The sequence below is a fragment of the Chiloscyllium punctatum genome, chromosome 25 (genome assembly GCF_047496795.1).
Source record: "Chiloscyllium punctatum isolate Juve2018m chromosome 25, sChiPun1.3, whole genome shotgun sequence".
Taxonomy (NCBI): Eukaryota; Metazoa; Chordata; class Chondrichthyes; order Orectolobiformes; family Hemiscylliidae; genus Chiloscyllium; species Chiloscyllium punctatum.
Window position 1 is genome coordinate 49,323,279 of NC_092763.1, and position 19,076 is coordinate 49,342,354.

At 39.2% G+C, this 19,076-nt stretch overlaps 1 protein-coding gene across 6 annotated transcripts in view; it reads left to right on the top strand.

The window, feature by feature from the left end:
* The window catches only part of LOC140495924 (phosphatidylinositol-binding clathrin assembly protein-like), a 166,028-nt gene that overhangs the window by 58,469 nt on the left and 88,483 nt on the right, over nucleotides 1-19,076 (top strand). For 3 of the 6 annotated variants that reach the window (XM_072595222.1, XM_072595227.1, XM_072595225.1), the window contains exons 7-10: nucleotides 12,105-12,131; nucleotides 12,215-12,321; nucleotides 12,484-12,525; nucleotides 16,220-16,305. In XM_072595222.1, coding sequence (XP_072451323.1) covers nucleotides 12,105-12,131; nucleotides 12,215-12,321; nucleotides 12,484-12,525; nucleotides 16,220-16,305 — 262 coding nt within the window. The remainder of the gene's footprint in view (nucleotides 1-12,104; nucleotides 12,132-12,214; nucleotides 12,322-12,483; nucleotides 12,526-16,219; nucleotides 16,306-19,076) is intronic. The other 3 variants (XM_072595224.1, XM_072595226.1, XM_072595223.1) reach the window with 2 other exon arrangements.

Sequence of the window (19,076 nt, forward strand, 5' to 3'; positions counted from 1 at the left end):
TGGGAATAAAACCATGGCTGCTGCTCACCCTATCCATGCCCGTCATTATTTTATAAACTTCTAAGGTCACCACTTCACCTCCGCTCCAGGGAAAATTGCCCCAGCCCCTCTCTATAGCTCAAATCCTTCAACCCTAGCAGCATTCTTTTTTGTAAATCTTTTCTGATCCCTTTTCAAGTTTCACAACATCCTTCCATAGCAAGGAGACTAGAATTGAATGCAGTATTCCAAAAGTGGCCTAACCAATGTCCTGTACTTCTGCAACATTACTTCCTAACTCTTATACTCAATGCACTGACAAAAACTGACAGCATATCAAACACCACCTTTACAACCTTGTCGACATACAACTTCACCTTCAAGGAACTATGAAGCTGCACCCACAGTCTTTGTTTGGCAACTCTCCCCACGACCCTACCCTTTAAGTGTACAAGTCCTGCCCTGATTTGCCTTACCAAAATGCAACTCTGCATTTATGTAAATTAAACTCCATCTGCCACCTTTTTTAATAACAATTCATGTATGTATACACAGATCTCGGCTCCTGCACATGCTTTTGAGTAATACTTCTCATCTTTGTCTCTCCATGGTTCTTCCACAAACAGGTATCACTTTACACTTCTTGGCATTGAACATATCTGCCACTATCTTTCCACTCCAACTTGTCAAATGCCCTTTTTGTGGTTTTGTACTGTCCTCCTCAAATTTACAATGCTTCCAAATTTTGCATCATCCACAGATTTGGAAGTTATACCCTTTGCACCAAGGGCTAGCTCCTTAATATACATCTGGAAAAAGGATCCCAGCACCCACCTCTAGGAACTCCACAGCAGACCTTCTTCCAGCCTGCAAACCATTCAATAATTTTTTGTGTTTTCTATCATTCAGTGTATTTTATATCCATGTAGGTAGCATCCCTTTTATTCCACAAACTGACTTTGTTCACAAGTCGTCTGTTGTTTGACACTGAATCAAACACCTTTTTGGAAGTCCAATGTACACTACATCGCAGCATCATCCTCCTCAGCACCTACCTTTTCTAAACAATTGTAATTTAAACCTGATTTTCTCTTACTACTATGCTGACTATCTTTAATCTAATTTTGGTCATGTGAGTAAATCTGTCCAGAATAATTGATTTCTAAATATTTTCCCTACCACTGAAGAAAAATTGACCTGTAACTACTGGACTTGTCCTCCACTTTTTTAAACGAGCGTATACCGTTTACTATTCTCCAGTCCTCTGGCATCATTTCAGAGTCTAAAGAAGATGGGAAAAGTTATGGCTGGTGTCTGTAATTTCCACTCTCTTCCTTCATCCTTAGATGGATTTTTTTCAGTCCTGGTACCAGTGTCTTGCTGAGTTTAAGTACAGACGGTCCAGCCAATACCACCACCATTTTTCATAAATTTTTGACCCCTTCTAGTGACTAAATTTCCTCCTCTGTCACCATTGCCTGCATAATATCTGCTTCCTAGGCAGATATTCATTCAATATCTCAGCCATGCCTCTGCTTCTGTGTAAACCTCCTTTTGGTCCTTAATTGGCTCTGCTTCTCCTTTTTTATCACATTCATACTACTTTTATGCCTGCTTTTAAAAAAAAACCTTGGCGTTCACTTTTGTTAGCTTCCAGTCTCTCCTCATGATCCCTTTTCATCTCATTTGTTTTACATCTTTCTGAACACTTTCGTATTCGGCTTGATTCTCCATTATATTTTCTACTTAACACATCATGAGCATACCTTTTTCTTCTTATTGAGTAGATTACCTACAGTGTGGAAACCGGCCCTTTGGCCCAGCAAATCCACACCGAGCCTCCAAAGAGCAACCCACCCAGACCCATTTCCCCTACTCGTGCACCTATCACTATGGGCAATTTAGCATAGCCAATTCACCTGACCTGCACATCTTTGGAGTGCGGTAGGAACCCGGAGCACCTGGAGGAAAGCCACACGGACACTAGGAGAACGTGCAAACTCCACGCAGACAGTCGCCCGAGGCTGGAATTGAACTCTGGTCCCTGGTTCTGCAAAGCAGCAGTGCTAACCACTGAGCCATCGTGCTGCCCCCACTTAATATCTTAATTGGTATTTTTTTTCATGCAGCTTTGGATTTACTTGCCCTCAAGTTCCTTTTTGAGGGAATATAACTTGACCATACCTGAACCATGTCTTGAGGCAGCCTGTTGTTTAGCTATAATTTTCCTGCCAGTCTTTAGCTGCGGTTTATTTGGCTCAGCTCCATTTTATCTGATGTTGAAGTCGGCACTCCCCCAATTCTTGTTCTGGATTGTTCTTTTCCACTGTTTTGAACTTTGTTTTATACAATGATCACTCTCCCCTAAATGTTTTGTTTCCACTGGCATTTGATCTGCTTGGCTCACTTTCTCAAGAACCATGTCTGGTAGTGTCTCCTTTGTTTAGATTAGATTCCCTGTAGTATGGTAACCCACACAGACCTATTTCCCTCTGACTAATGCACTTAACACTAGGCAATTTAGTATGGCCAGTTCACTGACCTGCACATCCTTGGATTGTGATAGGAAACTGGAACACCCAGAAGAAACCAGACACTGGGAGAATGTGCAAACTCCACACAGTAGCCCGAGGTGGGAATTGAACCTGGGTCTCTGGTACTGTGAGGCAGCACTGCTAACCACTGAGCTACCATGCTTCCTAAAGGTGTCGGGCCAGAGATCTACTATAGAAAGTTCTCCTGAATACAATCTGCGCGCACTTGCCACTCTCTGCCTTCTGCACAATCATTATTCTAGTGGATAGTTGGGTAATTAAAATTCTCCTCTATAGTTATTCAAAATGTTTGCACCTTGTTGTTTTTCTTCTTAATAGCCACTGGTGGTTGGCTGGTAAAACAAGCCTCTCAATGTAATTGCACTTTTTGTCCCTCAGTTGTAGCCAACTTAAAGCTGGTCTTGAGCACTGTGGTATGTTATTCTCTCCAATGATCATCTTAGCCATATTGCCATCTGTGCTCCTTTCTTCTTTTTCCTATCTTTCTTGCACACATTTCTATTGAGGAATATTTAACATCAAGCCATGTTGTTTTCTTTTTTTTTCTTTGGCCAGTGACAAGCAGTGCCCTTCACAAAAGGCAATGCTGTGTGAAATCTCCTGTTTTTTTTTTGTTTTTTGCCCCACCCTACTGCCTAACTGTAGTAGTGCTTATTATTTTTTTCCCCAGCACTCCAGTCTTGTTGCTTGAACTAAATCGTTGTTACAGCAATCTGTACCTGCAGCTTGTTAACTTTATTTACTATAATCCATGTATTCACATACAATGTAACCCTGATTTTGGCTTGTATTTATCCCTTATTCCAATTCCATCTCTAACTTACTATCCTCTCTTCTGCTGCTAAGTGAGTGTCTCAGTATTTTATGTACGTGGTATTCCTTCTTCACATCTACACCTGCAGAAATGCATATTTTTTATTCCCTAACAAATGAAACCTCTGTTGCTACTGCAATACCAGTTGTCTGTCTTCCCTCCGCTGCTGGTGAGCCACCTGTGATGTCACAGGCTCGGTTTGCACAGTGTTCCTCTGAGGAACAGTTGACCTATGCAGTGTCTAGATGGAAAACTGATTTGGCAAATAACATGGTTTTGGGAGACTCCACCACCAGTCTGGTTTACTTGTTAGTCACCCGTGCTTTATTTGCCTGGATGCTGCTATCTTTGTGACAACTGCCCTAAATACTATTGATGTATTCCTCTGCCCCTGTACATCCCAAAATGACTCCAGCATCTGCTCTGAAACCCGGGGCCTGAATTTCTGCATCTGTTGACAATTATGCACTTGCTTGACTTGTACTTAGTGTTCACAATATTGCACGTACCCCAGATTAGGTGTTCATATGATTGATACTGCCATACTTTAAAATTTACTTTTGAGCTACTTATTATAAACTGGAGATTAGAGTAGAAATTAGTATTACTCACCCATACTCACCAATCAACTTCTGCTTTACTGCTTATAAGTTGAATATTTATTTAAAAGTCTGAACAGATTCCTACAAGATTAGGAAAAGCTAAGGAGTACCTCTTTCTCCTCACCAAATTACTTCACCTTTCTAAATGTCTAGCACTCCATTCAGTCTTAATTCTATATTATAAAACTAAAATGTTAGTTGAACCTCCTTTGCAGCAAGCAACTGTTAGGACAAGTCTCCTTGATTTGGCAGCTGTTACACAGCAGAGAGTTTGTATATTCCTGTTTAGGCCCTTGAATTTAAACTGTAAATTTCAGTTAATTCTTAAATGTTAAATACAAGCAAATTTAGATTGAGATCAAGATTCCTTCAACACTCAACTCTCAACACTGCATTTTTTTTTACACATTCGCTTTAATTTCTTTTCCTAATTTAAATATTTGTAGAAACTCTTGCTATTTTCTTTTATATCACATTGTCTTCAGGAAGAGAAGTTATAAAGTTCAAGTCTTGGGAACTGGTCTGGGTAAATACACAATTTGCCATTTGTCTTTCTGAAGAATTAGTTGTCCAAACTAAAAACAAATTCATTTTAAATGATCACCAGTCTGACTATGAAATTCTTTTTTGATGTGTATTTAGTTAAGATTAGTTTTTGTACACTATCATATTTTATATATGAAGATGAGAATGCTGCTTATCTTGTTAATGAAAACCTGATTCTTTCTGCTGTTTGCAGTCAAAACTAGTATTCTTGATTGAAGTCTGTGTATTATTCTGCTTACATTAATGTACAACTACAATATTTAAATGGAAGATTTAATTTCAGGTAAATAAAACCTTGCATAAAGTTTTCCTACTTGCTTCCCTGCAAAGGTAAATTTTGTTTTGAATTGAAAACAAACACATTCCATGAAGCTTTAGATGTTTTTAAGAATTTTTAATGCAGTCACAAACCACTTTGTGGATCTAGAAATGTACAAGTTTGAAAATTTTAGTTTTTAAAAATAAAACTACTGAATTATCCTTCGGAGCCACAATTATACATTAGGGCTTTAAAAATACATACCGACTTAAATACAGCTGAGCAATGCATACCTGATTAAATCTCTGAAGTTGCAAAAAGCATGTCTGGCTTAAAATGAATAGTGTTAAAACAGATTAGCTTGTAGCCATAATATTCATTTATATTTGTCTGCAACATATGGCACGCCACAGTGGAAAGAACATAGAACATAGAACAATACAGCACAGAACAGGCCCTTCGGCCCACGATGTTGTGCCGAACTTCTAACCTAGATTAAGCACCCATCCATGTACCTATCCAAATGCCGCTTAAAGGTCGCCAATGATTCTGACTCTACCACTCCCACGGGCAGCGCATTCCATGCCCCCACTACTCTCTGGGTAAAGAACCCACCCCTGACATCTCCCCTATACCTTCCACCCTTCACCTTAAATTTATGTCCCCTTGTAACACTCTGTTGTACCCGGGGAAAAAGTTTCTGACTGTCTACTCTATCTATTCCTCTGATCATCTTATAAACCTCTATCAAGTCACCCCTCATCCTTCGCCGTTCCAACGAGTAAAGGCCGACAACTCTCAACCTATCCTCGTACGACCTACTCTCCATTCCAGGCAACATCCTGGTAAATCTTCTCTGCACCCTCTCCAAAGCTTCCACATCTTTCCTAAAGTGAGGCGACCAGACTGCACACAGTACTCCAACTGTGGCCTAACCAAAGTCCTGTACAGCTGCAACATCACTTCACGACTCTTGAATTCAATCCCTCTGCTAATGAACGATAATACTCCATAGGCCTTCTTACAAACTCTATCCACCTGAGTGGCAACCTTCAAAGATCTATGTACATAGACCCCAAGATCCCTCTGTTCCTCCACCTGACTAAGAAGCCTACCATTAACCCTGTATTCCGCATTCTTATTTGTTCTTCCAAAATGGACAACCTCACACTTGACAAGGTTGAACTCCATCTGCCACTCCTCAGCCCAGCTCTGCATCATATCTAAGTCCCTCTGCAGCCGACAACAGCCCTCCTCACCGTCCACAACTCCACCTATCTTCGTATCATCTGCAAATTTACTGACCCACCCTTCGTCTCCCTCATCTAAGTCATTAATAAAAATTACAAACAGCAGAGGACCCAGAACTGAACCCTGCAGAACTCCACTTGTAACTGGGCTCCAGGCTGAATATTTACCATCTACCACCACTCTCTGCCTTCGACCGGTTAGCCAGTTTTCTATCCAATTGACCAAATTTCCCTCTATCCCATGCCTCCTGACTTTCCGCATAAGCCTACCATGGGGAACCTTATCAAATGCCTTACTAAAATCCATGTACACGACATCCACTGCTCTACCCTCATCCACATGCTTGGTCACCTCCTCGAAGAATTCAATAAGACTTGTAAGGCAAGACCTACCCTTCACAAATCCGTGCTGGCTGTCCCTAATCAAGCAGTGTCTTTCCAGATACTCGTAAATCCTATCCCTCTGTACCCTTTCCATTACTTTGCCTACCACAGAAGTAAGACTAACTGGCCTGTAATTCCCGGGGTTATCCCTATTCCCTTTTTTGAACAGGGGCACAACATTCGCTACTCTCCAGTTCCCTGGTACCACCCCAGTTGCCAATGAAGACGAGAAGATCATTGCCAACGGTACTGCAATTTCGTCTCTTGCTTCCCACATAATCCTAGGATATATCCCGTCAGGCCCGGGGGACTTGTCTATCCTCAAGTTGTTCAAAATGTCCAACACATCTTCCTTCCTAACAGGTATCTCTTCTAGCTTAACAGTCCGTTTCACACTCTCCTCTTCAACAATACGGTCCCTCTCGTTCGTAAATACTGAAGAGAAGTACTTGTTCAAGACCTCTCCTATCTCTTCCGACTCAATACACAGTCTCCCACTACTGTCCTTGATCGGACCTACCCTCGTTCTCGTCATTCTCAGGTTTCTCACATAGGCATAAAATGCTTTGGGGTTATCCTTGATCCTATCCGCCAAGGATTTTTCATGCCCTCTCTTAGCTCTCCTAATCCTTTTCTTCAGGTCCCTTCTGGCTATCCTGTATCCCTCCACTGCTCTGTCTGAACCCTGTTTCCTCAACCTTATGTAAGCCTCCTTCTTCCTCATTACTAGACATTCAACCTCCCTCGTCAACCAAGGCTCCCTCACACGACCATTTCTTTCCTGCCTGATAGGTACATACACATCAAGGACACGTCGTATCTGCTCCTTGAAAAAGTTCCACATTTCCACCACATCCTTCCCTGACAGCCTATGCTCCCAACGTATGCTCCTCAAATCCTGTCTTACAGCATTGTAATTTCCCTTCCCCCAATTGTAAAATCTACCTTGTTGTGCGCACCTATCTCTCTCCATAACCAAGGTGAAAGTCACAGAATTGTGGTCACCATCACCAAAATGTTCACCCACTAACAAGCCCACCACTTGTCCCGGTTCATTACCAAGTACCAAATCCCATATGGCCTCCCCTCTGGTTGGACACTCTACATACTGTGTTAGAAAAGCTTCCTGGACACACTGCACAAACACCGCCCCATCCAATCTACTTGATCTAAAGAGCTTCCAATCAATATTTGGGAAGTTGAAGTCGCCCATGACTACGACCCTGTGACTTCTGCACCTTTCCAAAATCTGTTTCCCAATCTGTTTCTCCACATCTCTGCTGCTATTGGGGGGCCTATAATAAACACCCAACAAGGTGACTGCACCTTTCCTATTTCTGACTTCAGCCCATACTACCTCCAGAGGCAGATCCCCCTCAAACTTCCTTTCTGCAGCCGTTATACCATTTCTAATTAGCAATGCCACCCCCCTCCTTTTTTACCACCCTCCCTAATCTTACTGAAACATCTGTAACCAGGAACCTCCAACAGCCATTCCTGTCCCTCATCTATCCATGTTTCCGTGATGGCCACAACATCGTAGTCCCAGGTACTGATCCACGCCTTAAGTTCACCCACCTTATTTCTGATACTCCTTGCGTTGAAGTATACGCACTTGAGCCCATTTGTGTCCGCAAGTAGTCCCTACCTTCTCCACAGCCTCCCTACAGTCTTGGGCATCCTGACACACAGCTAGCTTACTTGCTGGACTACAAGTCCGGATCCCATCCCCCTGCCAAATTAGTTTAACCCCCCCCCCCCCCCCCCCCACCGAAGAGTGCTAGCACACCTACCCCCCAGGATATTGGTGCCCTTCTGGTTCAGGTGCAACCCGTCATTTTTGTAACAGAAAGACAACATTCACTTGGAGTCAATGGAATGCAGGTTGATCTTAAGTAGAATAGAAATTTTGGGGTGGCTCAGTGGTTGACACTACTGTCTCTTAGTACCAGGGACCTGGGTTCAATTCCAGCCTTGGGCAACTGTGTGCGGAGTTTCCTCCGGGTGCTCTGGTTTCCTCACACAGTCCAATGATGTGCAGATTAGATGGATTGGCCATACTAAATTGCCCATAATGTCCAGGGATGTGTAAGTTAGTTTGATTTAGCCATGGGAAATGCAGGTAACAGGGATAGGGTAGGCAGTAGAGTCTAGGTGGGGTGCTCTTCGGAGAGTTGGTGTAGACTTGTTGAGCCAAATGGTCTACTTCCACACTAGTGATTCTATATAGTGTCTTCAATTTATTCATAATAGTTTTTAATATCCATCATCCATTACCTTGCTAAGGACAGGTTCCTAACTGTAGCTTAAATGGAATAGATGTTTCTTTTGGTCTTCAAGCGACCTGTGGAAAATTGTCCCTGCGTTCTCCTTGCCTAAATATGTCTAGCAACTTTATTCTCTCCTGCAACATGAAATGGGTGTAATTGTTAACACTTTATTTTAGTAATCTACTTGGAAAGCTAGTAGATTTAAAAACTTTTTCAAATAAATTTTAAAAGAATGGTAGTGAATATAGCCTCTGCCAGCACCTTAAAAAGACTAGAGGTTTGGCATTGCTTGTTTGTGGGCAAGTATCATAGAAACTCTGGTTGAACTCTGGTGTGTTTTAGTGGAAAGTATGCTTTGAGATAATGCAACATCGGGAAGTTGACCTAGTAGTTGGTCTTACACCAAAGAACTTTCCTCAGCTTCATTTTTACAATTTTTAAACATGGCACTGAAAGCTAGAGTCATGGAAAAAAATGTTACTTAGTAATTTTATTACTACATTTTATTTTGTTACACTGTTTTGCAAACAGTCCCAATTCTTGATCAACATCCCCTTACCATGATCATCCTTTATTAACTGGCAATGGAAGCTTTTGGCGGCTGGTAGTTTAGAGACGTGTAAAAATGGAACAATGCCGCAAGTTCCTTTTAAATAATCTAAAGTAGACTGATACCAAGAGAATATGTGGGGCTAAAGTTGCAAATGCTATTTAGAATGCATCCAAGATTATTTCTTGCACCAATGTTTCTAAGGGAATAAGGAAAGAGGCATTGTCTAATTCAGGTTCTTGGAAGCGAAGTGGGACAAATAACTGCTATTAAGAGTTGCACAATTGGGAAATTCCCTGACTTAGTGAATACACAGTGGTATGTTTCCATCACTCGGTAAAATTCTTGGAATTCCCACGCCAAATGGACTGCAGCGATTAAAGGAGGCAGCTCAACATTGCCACCTCAAGGATAACTTGAGATGGGCAATAAAGGCTGGCACACCCAACTAAGTCCACATCCCAAGAATAAACAAAAAGCTAGTGAGATTTTATGTAAGAATTATAAACTGTAATGAGCTGAAGATCGGGTACTGGCCAAGAAAATTGCAAAATTTATGGAGGGGGAGAAGAGGATATTTGCATTTAACTAACAGTGCGCAAAAATAATCAAGCAAGACACTGATCAGTATTAATTTTCCAGAAGTGAGTTGTATGGTGTAATTTTCTTTAAAGAAAATTCCAATAAGGCAGAAATGGATGCTATCCAAGTGCCAATTTTCCCACACTGGTCTTGGGAATTATTTTATCCAGAGATAAGTGGAGTTAGAGTCATTGAACTGCTCAAAGCTGAGTTAATGTTTTTAGTCAACGGTGAAGCCAGGGGTTAGACGATGACAATTAAAATGGAATAGAGGCCAAAGCAGAAGTCACTATCTTACCAAATGCATAGCAGGTTTGAAGGGCCAAATAGCCTATGCTTGCTTGTAATTTTTCTGCATTCTGAAGAAGTCAGATTCAACTCTGTTAACTTTAGCTCTTCACAGATGCTGCTAAACCTGGCTTTCTCCAGCACTTTCTTTTTGTTTCTACTACATCAAATATCTGTATAATTATTTGGTGTCAGATGTCCAAAGTTTTCAATGTTGAGTGGAGTAAAGCCTTTAGGTGAAGATGACTGTGTGCTCATACTTGGTATCTTTTCACTAGCAGTAAAATCAGTTTAAGTCCTGTGCAGGTTAGTGACTTTGCCTCTAGCAGAATTTTTTTAAACATAAGGATTACTATAGCAGGATAAAGTCCTCTGACATAAGACACTGGTACTGTGTGTCATGGTATTAAATAATTCAGATATTATGTACACGTGTGTCTAGGCTAATATTAAGCTATTAGGTTGCAATGGATGACGCTAAACTTAGTTGTAAACTTGGAGGGCTATGTGGAAGTCTAAAAGGAAATTAGCATATTTGTGGATAGGGCAGGCAGGTGACCAATGAGGCTCAATACAGAAGTATTGAGCAATGCACTTTGGTTGGAAGAACATGGAAAGACAACCATAAATAGGAGGTATAATTCTAAAAGTTGCAGGAGCAGGGGGACCGGTGTATGTGTGCAGATCATTTAAAGGTGACAGGGCAGGTGTTGGAAGAAATTTCTAAAGTGTATGGTATTCTTGACTTTATTAGAGAGCGTAAAGTACAAGTTCAACATCTCCTTGCACAAGGTATATATTGGACTTGAGATGGAGAATTAAGTATGGTTATGGGTGCCACATCATAGGAAAGATGCAAATGCAATGGAGGATGTGGAAGTGATTTACAAGAATGGTTCCAGGAATGGAAAACTCAATTTGAGGATAAGTTGAAGTTGGGGGTATTCTTCTTTGAGAGAAGAAGGCTGAGAGAAGTCGGAGGTTTTTTGAAATCAACAAACTGGACAGTAAAGAAGAGCTGCTCCCACTTGTAAAAGAAAATTTGAACAAGGCGTTGATTTAAAGTGATGTACAGTGGAAGCAAGAGTAATGTAAGATTTTTTAGATACAGCAACTGGTTAGGGTATGAATTGCATTACCTGGAAATGTGGTGGTGGCAGATTTAGTTGAGGCATTTGAAAGTATTTGGATGGAAATGGTGTGCAAAGATCGGGGGGAAAAGGCAGGAGACTGGCACTATATCAAAATCATGGCTGAATGGCTTCCTTCTGTGCCATAACCATTCTAATTCTGAGATGAGTATTGTTCCACTAGAATGTCTTGTTTCAAGTAGTAATCTGAGGTAAGATGGAGTGAGCCCTTTTTATACCCTCTGGTCATGTCGTCATGTGATGTGATAGTGATATTGTGAGCATGACTCTGAGGCATGTTAGCCATGAGACATAACCCAACAGAGATGATCCTTTGTTACTTTGATTCATAGTATACAGCAACTTATTTTAAGCTTCAAACCACTGGTATTTTAAGTAGTCACCGAGCAAAGTTGAGTATTACATGTCAAGGAAGGAAAGACATGATACTAATAGCTATTGCACTTATATGCTGTACTCTTAATATTCTTATTTTGAATGACAACATTACGCAAGTTACTTCGTGTAACCATTTTGAAAAAGAACAACCATGTTAAATTGGCTAGAACCAGGGTCAAATAAAAATGTGTATCACTTAGTGAGTAGGTAAAGGGAGAGTGATTCATCTTAAGATTTTTATAATGAGCTTGGAAGTTCTGCTCAAACTATTTCAGTAGTATTGAATATCTTCAAAATTGAGTCATTTGCCATCTGTTGTGTAAATAAAAGCCATCAGGAAAAGTTCAGAAATCAAGTTTTAATCTGAAGAAATTATGCCATTTATATTTTTGGAATGCTTATAGTGGGCATTTTTCTCAATGTTGACAGAAACATTGCATATAATTAGGTTCATTTTATTTCCTGTTTTCATGCATTGCAATGGCTCTGACCACAGCAGCTTTAAAAACAAATACAGTAGCAGGTATGGAAAATTCTTAAATGCATTTTAAATGTTTTTCAATAATTTTGAAAAAATGTACTAAAATCTTGTTTGCTTTCTTCCAGAGAAATACTTTGATATGAAGAAAAATCAGTGCAAAGAAGCCTTAGACATCTACAAAAAATTTCTGGCTAGAATGACCAAGCTATCTGAATTTCTCAAAACTGCAGAGGTGAATATGCATTTATGCTTGCCTGCAGTCTTTCTCCCAAACCCACCACTTCCCCTCTCTTTCCTGTATATGAAACATTCTGTAAGCATGCAATCACTTTCCGTTTTTTTTATTTACTTGCCACTGCATGAAGTAATGTGAACTTTTTCTTTGTTGACACAGCAAGTTGGAATTGATCAGGGTGACATTCCAGATCTTACTCAGGTCAGTGTACATATCATTTAGCTTTGTCCATTTCCCAGCTCCTGAGGTTTTAAGTTTCTTTCCTACAGAGTGCATGAGTCTCTGTGTATACATGATTTATACATGTATATTTTATGTGAACTCTGCTTTGTGCCTGTATACATTGCATTGTATGAAGTAGTGCCAAGCCTTTGCCATGTGATTTGAAGGGAACTTCATCAATGTATTTGAATTTGTTTATTTTCATGATCTAGATTAACCTGCTGAATGCTGGTTTAGAATGATTTGATGGAAGCAATGGTAATAATGCACACTGAACTCAGACAGCTTAATATTTTCTGCAATGCCCAAAGAGCATCTGAATTGAATATGCATTGTTACTCTTATAATGTTGCATTCATCTCGAATGTTTGATTATTCCCTCCTGTACTTACAATCAGAATACGTGATTGTTAGTTGAGTGAGATTTAAATAAAAGTTCTGTGTTAAGGCAAGAATGTCCAAGGTGTGCTGCTGGTTGAACAGGTCAAAATATTTAGTAAAATGTCTGAAAACTTTAGCACCATTGACTCATGTAGGTGGGCCAAATCATAATGTGCATGAGATCTGATTTCTAACATAAAGACATTCTGTTCTTTATCCAAAAAATCAAGTTCTATCTTGATTCTTAAAACAAGATAATGAGTGATGTTCATTGTGCATCAGTCAAAACAAATCAGCACAGGAGTTAGTAATAGGCAATGTAAAATTTGCATCATGTGTTTTTCCATTATTGGAGAAATGGCAAGCTGAAGATAACCGTTTTAATGTCCCAACAATGACATTAGGTTAGAGTAGAAGAGTGGCAATAAGTCCCAATTTCCTAGGTGTAAAGCATTGAGATGTATTTAAGAGTACACGTTATGATTCAAAATTTAGCTTGATTCATATGCCTTACACATAATTGCTTTGTTTGGAGTGTTGCTCTGTACAAGTCAAAGGGTGACAATTTCAAGTTGTGATAACTTGAAATAGATTGGTCAAGCTTGGCTAGATTTTTGAGAGGTAATATTCACCATTGATTCTGCTAAATTGCTAGTTGGTCATCCTTGTTTGGAAGTGTACATTTGGATGAATCCGATTCAGCAATAGCTGGTCTCATGATGACCAACTATTTCTAGCAATCGATAACCAGACAATCTCATAAATGAGCCTATGGAAAGATGTCAGAGGATCACAACTGACTTTGTGAAAATATCTTGGCATTAGTAGGGAAAGATTGTTCTAAATTTTATTCCCTTTATAAAAACCAGCTTGTCGTCTTTGCATTGAAGGCAGTTGTTTCATCTGTACTCCAAAACTGCATGCATTAACAGTGAGCAAGACATTCACTGTTTTTACTACACCCTTTTTTTCCCAGAGTATAAGTACCTCCTGAACTGTTTTTATTTTAAAAGTCCTGATTGTGTTTCTATGGAAGCTGATTTACAATATGAAATGGAGCTATGTTAAAATAGATTATGGGGTAGGGGTGCTAGTTGTAAAACTTATTGATCTAGGATATAAATTGAATTAGAATTGTTGGTTACCTAAAACTACAATAGCTTGCTTACTGTATTATTTGAATGCTACATATTTGATACTTGTCTATACCCAACCTGCATGTTTTCTGTAAGAAAAGTAAACCTATTCTAGAGCATTTACTACATAAAATGATGCTAGTTGCATCTTGAGCATTGAAATAGTTTGTATTAAGCTTTTGAATTCAAGCTTACCACACAAGGCCGCGATGATTTCATGCCAACCCCCCCTCCAAAGCCCCCACTATTTAATTACTGCTGAAATGGTGAGAATTTCAATCTGTTACCGTCAACTGCTACATTGCCATGCATTCCTACTGCGGCAAGAGCTAAAGACTTTTTTAAAAATCTACTTTGCAGAATGGTTCAATTGAGTCACATTTCATCATAATTTAGTCACAATTAGTCAAAATGATTAACCTGCTTCCAAAGAACTTGTAATTAGATTATATTCTTCCAGTTGAAGATGTCAGCCCAATGATGTAACCGTATTGTTTGTAAAATACTAATTACAGGTTTAAATCAGTTTAGTATCCTAAAGAATTCTTACATTGTTTCATGTGAGAAGGTATGTGAATTTTTATTTTGCAATTTTGTGGTAGTGGGAATGCAAGGAGAAAAGGACTTAAAAGCATATTTTGACCAAACCTGCATTCTGATTATAGTAAATGACTAATATAAAGTTTTGGGACCACCTTTGAACTCCAATTTGTGAAATTAAGGTATTTTTATTTGATGTATTTGACACTTCCTAAAATGACTAGTCTAATATTACTTGACACACTTATTAGTTTTCCAGATTGTAGTTCATCTTTTTTTTTTCATTCTTGAGCATCTAAGTTATTTTCTTCTTTGTCTTTAGCCAAGTATTTTGGGTGGTTCACTTCACTTTCCTCAACTTTCTGGCTTCTGCTCTATCTTTCCCATGTTGGTGCAACTGAGATTGGAGAATTACTTTGTATCCATAGCCTGTCACTTTTCCAAGGCTTAACAGTGATGCAACTACCAGGCTGACTTTTTTTTTTCATTCAGTGCTGTGAAATGCCATACATCCTTGTGAAAATTACACCTATACGCACAAAGGTATCTATGGTCAACAAGCTAAAAGTCAAGTCTCCAATGTTAAATAGTTAATGTGCAGTTCATTTTTCCTAAACCCATTTTAAGATAAAAATTTAGTATAAGGCTGTCCATAGTTATCATTTTACACATCTTGTATTTAATAATCACTTAGATGAAAAACTCAAAAACCATTTTCATAATTGTGCTGCTTAAGGTTTTGTTAGATATAGTACTTCTTTAAGTACTATACTATTTATGTTAATAAATAGTGTTTAATACTATTTAGTTGGGGGAATTTATTCAACAGGAGTAACAGGGAAACAGTTGCTGTTAGAGCTTCACCTTGTTTATTGGAGAAATAGTATTTTATTTATTAACCCAGGTTACTGCATTTGTTAGATTTCATTAATGCTACTGGTTATTGTCTTCCAAATATAATTTTTCATCTTCTAATATTAGGTAACTATTTTAGGAACAGCAAATGGCAGCATTCCAAGTGTTCATTAAATTTTACTGGGAAAGCCAAACCTTTTGAAGTGAGCTTAAATGGGTCAAAAAAAAACACCACCGTTTTCTTCAGTTTCAATGCAAGTGATGTATTGTGCTAACTTTTTCCAGATTTTATTCATGAAGACTAGAGTAAGCTTACAGATATTCCTTGTGCTGAATCAATGGCAACAAATCCTCAAATCCCGACAGTGTGGAAACAGGCCATTTGGCCTAACAAATCTACACCAACCTTCCAAAAAGTAACTCCCCCTGACCCTATTATTCTACACTTACTTCTGACCAATGCACCTAACACGCTCATCCCTGAATACTGTGGGCAATTTAGTATGGCCAATTCACCTAACCTGCACATCTTTGGACTGTGGGAGGAAACTGAAGCACTCTGAGGAACCCACTCAGACACGGGGAGAATGTGTAAATGAACCCGGGTCCCTGGCACTCAGGCAGCAGTGCTAACCACTGAGCCATGGTCCCGCCCCCAAGATGCTACATGTCATAGATTGAAATTTTGGATTTTCTTAAAAGGGGTTCGGTGCTTTCTATTACTGAAACTAATTATTTGTTTTCCTGAATTACCACTACAGGCACCAAGCAGTCTGCTTGAAGCATTGGAACAGCATTTGGCTTCCTTAGAAGGAAAAAAAACAAAAGAATTCTCTGCAGTAAACAGGTGAAATTGTAACAATAAACATTTGCAGTTAATTGTTGCCTTTAATATTACTCTTGAGCATCTTAACATGTTGTGTATCGGCATTGAGAAGTTTTGGCACCAAGTCATTGAAGAGGATATCAGGACTGGAGGGCAAAATGCCTGGTCCTAGTTAGTTTTTTTAAGAACTTGGAGGAGAGAAGTAGCAATGTAGAAAGATCTGGGTAGAGAATTCTAGAGCTTGTGGCCTAGGCTGATGGAAGCTAAGTAAAACAATTGCTATTCTTATGCAAAAGAGGCCAGAATTGAGGGACTGCATAGATCTAGGCTTAGTGTTAGAGGTGGTTAAAGAGGCAAGGGAACTGTGTTGAGCAATTTGAAACTAAATGCAGGGATGATAAATTTGGGAGTATTGTTGAACTGTTAGTTTACATAAGAGTTGTGACTTCGTGTGAATTACAATCTGGGCAGCAGAGGTTTGAATGAGCTCAACTGTGTTCAGAGGCTGGACAGGAAGGCATTAGAGCATTGAGTCAAGAGACAGCAAACATAATTGAGATTTTCATTGGATAAGTTGATGCAATGAAGGAATTTGGCCACATTATGTAGAGTTGGAAATGTCAATCTTGGTGATGGAGCAAATATGTGGTTTGAAGCTTAAGTTAGATTCAAGCCACAAGATGTTACAAGTTGGAGATCTGAAATTAAAACAGAAATAGCTGGAGAAGCTCTGGTATGAAGGTGTAGTTCTGATGAGTCAACAGATTCAATGTGAACTCTGCTTTCTTTCCACTGATACTGCCAGATCTGTTTCTTGAACAATTTTTGTTGCAAGTAACATGGTTCCACTTCAGGTGGTTGTCAGGATTAGAAGGAGGCACCATCAATTTGATTTAAGAACAAAAATTAGTTTTCACAATACTGAGTTGGAGCAAATTTTTCCTTTAATACAGCATTTGATGTTAGGCAAGCGATTATAGCAAATCACAGTGAAGGGCTGAGTGAGGTGTTAGGGATGTAAAGCAGAATATGATCAGATCATTTATGGAGCCTGATACAGTTTCACGTTGCTGTGTCGTGCCAATATTACAAGAAGAGTTAAGAAATTAAAATACAAAAAGGGGGACTAGGACTAGATCTTGGAGAGATTTCAGAGCAGAAGCTTGTATAGATGATTCTATCTACTATGCAGTAGCTATGAAGAATGATCCAGTGCAAGGTTCACTCTGCAGTATATTGAAGAGAAGGTAGGATAAATGATTAGCTGAGATTTAAGATTCTGTTTCATAGTCAACTGGATGCTGGCTTTTGGGCAGCTTCTAGAAGTCTGCAATGACTTGGTTGATCAGGAATTCAGACATGTGCTCCTAGAAAATGGAGAATTCAGTTATGACCTCTAGAAATATGAAATTTTAGTGTTTTAAAGAGGACTCTGGTGTGAAGTAACAAAAGCAACACAATCAAAGAACTGTAGAATACATACAGCACAGAAGGAGGTCATTGAGACTGTGCCAGTACTGGCTCTCAACAGAAGCAATTTGTTTGGCATAATGACCACCTTTTTCCCCCCATATCCTTTATTGGAGGATGTTGTTAATTTTGAGTCAAAGGCTGAAGATGAGTTGGGAAGGATAGCTTACCATGATAGTCACCATAGGGATGTCCGTATTCCTGTTAAATGGACATCAAGTAATTAGAAGCGATTTTCATTGTAGAACGTAAACAAGAGTTGCCTAATCGGAGGTCTGAGGGAAAAAAGTAAGTGTATAATTTTGGGAGAAAAATGGACAATAGGTGAAGAAAGGTGTTTTTATGCTGAGTGATGGGATGCTATAGAAAGTTGCAATACACTAACCTTTTAATAACCTGTTGAAATATAAACTAAATCGGTAGGCAAAAGATTTGCAACAATGCTAATGTTTATTTTGGTGTACAATCTTCAAATCTAAATGACTTAGAGATGCATGAACATTCTTGAAAACTGGTTCAAGCCAAAGAGTTAGCTGGGGAAGGTCTGCAGATTTCCATCGGGTGGCTGTAGTATTCTGTCCATGGTGTGACATTTGACCTTGTATTCTAGACATTATTAGAACTACTATTTCCACCTTTTGTGACATTACCTGACTTTGTTCCTGTCTCAGCTCATCTGCTGAAGTCATCATCCATGCCTTCATTACCGATGGACTTGATTATTCTAAACAGTTGTTCCAGGCTGGTCTTCCATATTGTATCCTCCACAAACTTGGTCATCCAAAATATTATCTCCTTTGTCTTAACTGATAAAATTTTCTGTGCACCTGTCACCACAGTAAACTACATTGGCACCCAGGCAAGCAAACTTTTTTGATTTTAAAATTCTAACCAATGTTTCCACATTCTTCCATAGTCTTGTCCTTTGTCCCTACTTCCTCCTGTTTTACAATCACTTCTGATATGTGTGCTCTTAATTCTGGTATTAATTCAGAAATCTTTGAAGCTCTCCTATCTGCCCACTGCATAAAGTCACTGCATTTTTTTAGGAAAAGCAACAAGATTTCAGATTTGATTTCTACTGATTCCAGTTAAGATACATTGACTTGCAAATTTCAATAGTGTGACCATTACTGATTTAGCTGAAAAGGAAAAAGAAATTACAAGGGTTATGGAGACAAAGCAAGTCATTTTGCTTAGTAAGCCACTTATGTAGAGAGCCAACAATGACAATAGACTGAAGAGGCTGCTTCTATGCTGTGAGCTTGGTGACCTTATCCAAAGTCACTGTTAGTTTTGGTATGTATGATGATAACAGTCAA